The sequence below is a fragment of the Nycticebus coucang genome, chromosome X (assembly GCF_027406575.1).
Source record: "Nycticebus coucang isolate mNycCou1 chromosome X, mNycCou1.pri, whole genome shotgun sequence".
Classification (NCBI taxonomy): Eukaryota; Metazoa; Chordata; class Mammalia; order Primates; family Lorisidae; genus Nycticebus; species Nycticebus coucang.
In genome coordinates this window covers 164,435,232-164,440,876 of record NC_069804.1, presented here as the reverse complement: position 1 = coordinate 164,440,876, position 5,645 = coordinate 164,435,232, and the positions used below count along the sequence as shown (strand labels likewise).

Here is a 5,645-nt window from a genome sequence, read left to right as displayed (position 1 = left end):
CAGTCCCAGTTCCAAAGCTTATTTGATTAAAACCCCCGGAGTGACTACTTTAGTCACCAGCCTGACCAGACCAGTTACTTTCCTGCTGTTAAAACTTTTCATAGGACCATGTATCCTTAAGTAGATAATAAATTTCATTAAACAACAAATAGCTGTGATAAAACTCATAATAATAAGAACTCAGTACAGCCAAATTCCTGCACAGGATGAGTCAATGATTTGACTCGGACATAAGACCAGTGGAGAACGAAAAGACAAACGGACCCCAATTTTCACTTTATGTCCCCCCACTTCAGCACATAGGCCTTGCAGAAACGGGTTGTTAAACAAACATATCCTGTGAAGACGGGATTAGCTCAGAGTTACAGGAGACACTTATAAAACCACATTCCTGTCCTTAGTTCCCCCGGTAACTAACCAATCCCCCATCCTGTAGATCCAACTTTGCATGGCCTCATTTTGCTTTAAGAATTCCACCCCCCCACTCCTCCACTCGTTCTCCTTTCCACTCCTCCATGCCCCAACCCAAAGAAAAGTATAAAACCTTCCTCCCATTGTTATGGGAGTGCAGAGAATGTTTTAGGTGTGAAACTTTCTTGGTGGGCTGGCCAATAAAGGACCCCATACTCAATTCAAACAGTATGCTGGCGTTTTTTCTACAACTCCACTCGCCCGGGGTACAATAACCTGACAATTTATTCTGCTCAGTCAGATGCAGACAGGTACAAAGTACCACCACTGGGATATCCTCAGGGCCGCTGCCTAAACTGAATCCCCACAATACCAAACTCAGCCAAGCCAAAGGGAACACAGTGACGCAGCAACAGGATTTTCATTAGGTTGAATAGCCCCCCAAGTCCTGGGTCCTTCCCTCCCCCCCCCCGCCCGTTTTCCCCCAAGTTATTTAGTGCTGTTTTAAACGTCTGGGGCCACAAGCAGTTTTTTCCTCTCCCAGCAGAGTAAAAGTTCCACAGATTGCTCTAACTGGTGGTTGGTAGTAGCAACAGTGGCTACTGCTTCTAGAAAATAAACTGGAATATTACAACAGGCAGGATCTTAGGATTGCTTCAGGCGTTTGTGTCGGCGGCCTCCAAGGAAAGGGCTCTGTGCTGAAGCCAGAGAGCGGTAAGCTTCGGCCACCAAGTGGGGATGTGACACCACCATTGACTTCCATTCATAGGTCTCCAAGACTTGTGAGGCATGATAGTTGATGAAATTCACTGCCTGAGTTTTCAGCCGATCTGCATTGTGGAGGTCCGCCAGGATAAGGATCTCTGCAGCATTCTGCACGGACAGGTTATTGGAGAGGGCACACTCACACATGACCTTCAAACGCTCCAGGGCGTACTTGTCAGCAGCTGCCAGCAAATCAACAGCCATTTTGCCAAGGTTTGGAGCCTTCCCGGTGTAAATGAAGCACATCATTTCCTTAAAAACGTCAGGCTCCATGTCATTGATTTCAACTCGATTTTTTTTGTTCTCCTTCATTTCATGTTCAAACATGGCACTAAAAACTGGAGAACGAGCTGCTAAGATAGCTTTGTGGGCCTGGAATTCCTGGCCAGCAACACATAAGCAGCAATCAGTGAACCAAGAATTCTCCCACAGTCCTCCTATCTCATCTGCCAACCGGCACTCAGGAACCTTCACCATATTCCTAGTATTCTGGCCAGAAATGTTGACAGAATCTTGCACCAAATTCACCTCACAGAAGAGGGTAAGCTTATCATCAGGCAGAAGCCCGTGGGCCTCATTCAGGAGAAAATCTCTACGGATGAATTTTTTGAATCCCCAGTCTTTGCCTTGCACAAACCTATATGCCTGCTGACTCTCCATAGCTTTGTTCTCTTCTCCCTTGGCATCGATGATGGAGAATTTGAATCTTGCCTGAACTTCCCTCTTTGGACGGCTGACCAGTAACAGGTAAAGTGACAGGTAATCTTTGCTTTCTTCATCTAGCCCTTTTGGGTTTACTCGTAAACACCATTTCAGTCTACCACTGGCTCCGGACGAAAAGGTTGAACTTTTAATGAACTCACCCATTTCCCCCAGGTAAAAACTAAAGTTATTGATGGCCCACATGTAGGAGAATTTCACTACCTTGATCTGCGTGTAGCACCAGCTCTCAGTTACAGGGGCACTCGACATCTCTGCTGGAGGTGAAGAATTCATCAGTTTGAAGGTTAAACCGAGATTTCCAAAGTCGGGGACGACGACTTCTGTTCTCTCTTCACCCTGAGTGCGGTGGCGTCCCCTACTGGTTCGGTAACCTTGCGCTCACCTCATACCATTCGCAACATCCGGGACTTGTGGAACCGCTGATACCCAAATACAGGCAGTGGGCAAACTCACGCACAAACCTACTTTATCAGTTTAATGAACTTCTGTCCAGTGATTCAGAAAAAAATATATATTGATGTATATGTACATAATGATGCATATTATTCAGAAAATATACATTGTGGCTTGGTGTCTGTAGCTCACCAGCCACATACACTTGGGCTGGTGGGTTCAAACCTGGGCCTGGGCCTGCCGAACCATGAGGAAAACTATAATGGAGGAAATACGTGGGTGTTGTGGTGGGGGACTATAGTCCCAGCTACCTGGGAGGCTGAGGCAAGAGAATTGCTTAAGGCCGAGAATTTGCAGTTGCTAGGTAGCTGTGAGCTGTGACGCCATTGCACTCTACCGAGGTGTCACAGTAAGACTCTGTCTAAAAAAAAATAAAATAAAGTGAAAAGGCTGGGTGCAATGGCTCACACCTGTAATCCTAGCACTCTGGGAGGCCAAGGCCGGTGGATTGCCTGAGCTCACAGGTTCGAGACCAGCCTGAGCCAGAGCGAGACTCTGTCTCAAAAAATAGCTAGGTGTTATGGTGGGCGCCTGTAGTCCCAGCTATTTGGGAGACTGAGGTAAAAGAATTGCTTAAGCCCAAGAGTTTGAGGTTGCTATGAGCTGTGATCCCACTATATATTATTTTACACATATATGTATATAATATATATACTTTTTTTTTTTTTTTTTTTGTGGTTTTTGGCCGGGGCTGGGTTTGAACCCGCCACCTTCGGCATATGGGACCGGCGCCCTACTCACTGAGCCACAGGCACCGCCCTATATATACTTATATATAATATTATTATATAAAATAATATTAAATATATAAAAATATAATATATAAATATATAATAATAAAAAATATAGAAAATATTATATTATATTTATAATTTTATAATATATCATATTATAATATAATATAATATATGTTAAATATTTTTTTGAGACAGTGTCTCACTGTGTTGCCTTGGACAGAGTGCCATGGCATCATCTTAGCCCACAGCAACCTCAAACTCTTGGGCTCAAGCCATCCTCTTACCTCAGCCTCCTGAATAGCTAGGACTACAGGTTCCTGTCACAATGCCCTGATAGGTTTTCTAGTTTTAGTAGAGATGGGGTCTCAGCTTGCTCAGGCTGGTCTCCAACTCCTGATGTCAAGCACCACTCACCTCAGCCTCCACAAGTGCTAGAATTACAGGCTTGAGCTAGTGTGCCCAGCCACATCATATATATTTTATAGGCATATAGATAGATAGAGGGAGAGAGGAAATAGCAAATGAGGTGAAGGGATACAGGAGTTGCTTGAACAATTTTTGTAACTTTTTTTGTAAATTTAAAATTATCTACATTTCCCAAGAAGACAAAAAGAAATGTATAGACATATACAGTATGTATATATGACATATACAGTATGTATATATGTGTATGTATCTACATATATATGCATTTTCCTACTGATGACACTTACGCTGCTTCAAATTTTCTGTTACTACCAGCAGGGTTGCTGCTAATGATCTATGGGTTATTTATTTGAGGTGCTCCTTGCCAAACGAGTGACTGAGGATATAATCTAGCCCCTACCCAGCCCAGCACATCAACCAGTTGGGCTACATCCACACTTAATAAGGGTTGCTTTTCTAGAAGTACTATCAGCTTGTCAAGCTGTGCACCCATGGGCTGTTTTCATCAAGAGGAGGCATCTTTCATTAATTTAGACAAAGGTACTATACAGCTTGGCAGAGGTCCTAATCATACGGACATTTTTTGAAAATTCTGTAGTAGACATTCTTGCTGGAGTTGCCTGGCTGTAGGGTATGTTTGTTAAACTTTGCAAAGAAAGCATTGGCACACTCACTTCCAACTTTGTTGTACTAATAATGTACACTGTTATATACAGTATATAAGAATTCTCATTTCCTCATATTTCTTCAACTCTTGATATAATCATTATTTTAACTTTTGCCAAACTAGTGGTTTTGAAATTAGATCCATTTTTGTTATTCTCAAAATCTAATTACTAATGCTATTGTGCATCTTTTCAACATTCCTCACTTGGAATTGATGGTTCAGATAATCCTCCACTTCCCCTTCCAGATCCACTCTCCACTCTCCTCCACCCTGCTCTGTGCCCAGAGGATGATTTTTATGGATGGCATAAAGAGTTCCTTTGCCCCTCTGGCTTCTGATTGAGTTTGGCCAATTGGAGAGCTCCATCTCCAGCAGATGGAGAGGTGTCTGTGGCTAAGTTCCTCTATCAAAGGCTACAAATCCTGTCCAGGGATTGTCTTCTGTAACTAGAGTTCTCTGTGTTCTATTTACTATTCCCTGCCCTTACCCTGCCTTATCCTGGTGGGAGGTAACAGCTCCCCACTCTTGCTAGCCTCCAAATAATTCAAAATATCTTGGTGTATTAGTCAGCTATTGCTATAATAATGCTGCATAAGAAATTTTACCCAAATTTATAACAGCCATTCATTCTCCTTGTTCATGTGCTATGGGCCATCTGAGGCTATTCTGCTTCCAGATGCAGGTAGGGTGGGCTTGGCTCTAGTATGCAGACTGTGTTCAGATCTGCTCCATGGGAAACACTGTGTGGTCCAAGCCAAACGATTAGCAATGACTGGGTGCATGTTCTTCTCACAGCAATCAGAGAACAAGAAAGCAAGCAAAACCACATGGAGCATATTTAAACCCTCTATTCTTACATCACATCTGCTCATGTTTCATCAACAAAAACAAGTGATGACTAAGCTTAAAGTCAGTGGAGCAGCAAAGCACACCCCACCTCCAGGGTGGGGAGAAGTTGGGGGTGAATATTTACAAACAGTTATCCAATCTATCATAATTTCTTTTACCTTACCCACACACTTGTGAAGTCTCTTCCTTTAATTCTCATCAGTTACCCCATTTGTGTGTGCCCTGATTCTTATTGGGATCCTGACTGACACTATTATCTTTTTCACAAATTTCTATACAGTTTTCAAGTCCATACATTTAATTTCTGCCCCTACTCCCACTGCCTTTTAGAGCAGACCCTTTTTCTTTCCTTTTTTTTTTTTTTATGTGCAACTTCCTCCCTGAAGGCCCCGCTTCATCTCTGGTATCAACTTTCCCCCACCTCTCATGTCCTACACTACTATTCGAGTATGTGTATTTCTATATATTTCTTCATTGTTATGTGTATTCACATGTAGGCCATTTTTGGGCCAATGTCTATTTAAGAAAAAATTGGCCACATTATGCAGTTTTCTGAATATTGTACTACTTAACAAAACCTTGCAAAAATCTCTCCAAAGTGGCTAGCATAGGTA

General features: G+C 42.7%; 1 protein-coding gene across 1 annotated transcript; it reads right to left on the bottom strand.

Annotated features, from left to right (window-relative positions):
• Positions 1–1,056: 1,056 nt before the first annotated feature.
• Positions 1,057–2,154, bottom strand: LOC128577238 (speckle-type POZ protein-like). Its single transcript, XM_053579384.1, has one exon. It carries the CDS (start codon positions 2,146–2,148, stop codon positions 1,057–1,059), a length of 1,092 nt encoding a protein of 363 aa, XP_053435359.1. The 5' UTR covers positions 2,149–2,154.
• Positions 2,155–5,645: the final 3,491 nt, after the last annotated feature.

Coding starts and splice junctions, on each gene's coding strand:
- LOC128577238 (XM_053579384.1), bottom strand. CDS start 2,148: ATGTCGAGTGCCCCTGTAACTGAGAGCTGGTGCTACACGCAGATCAAG.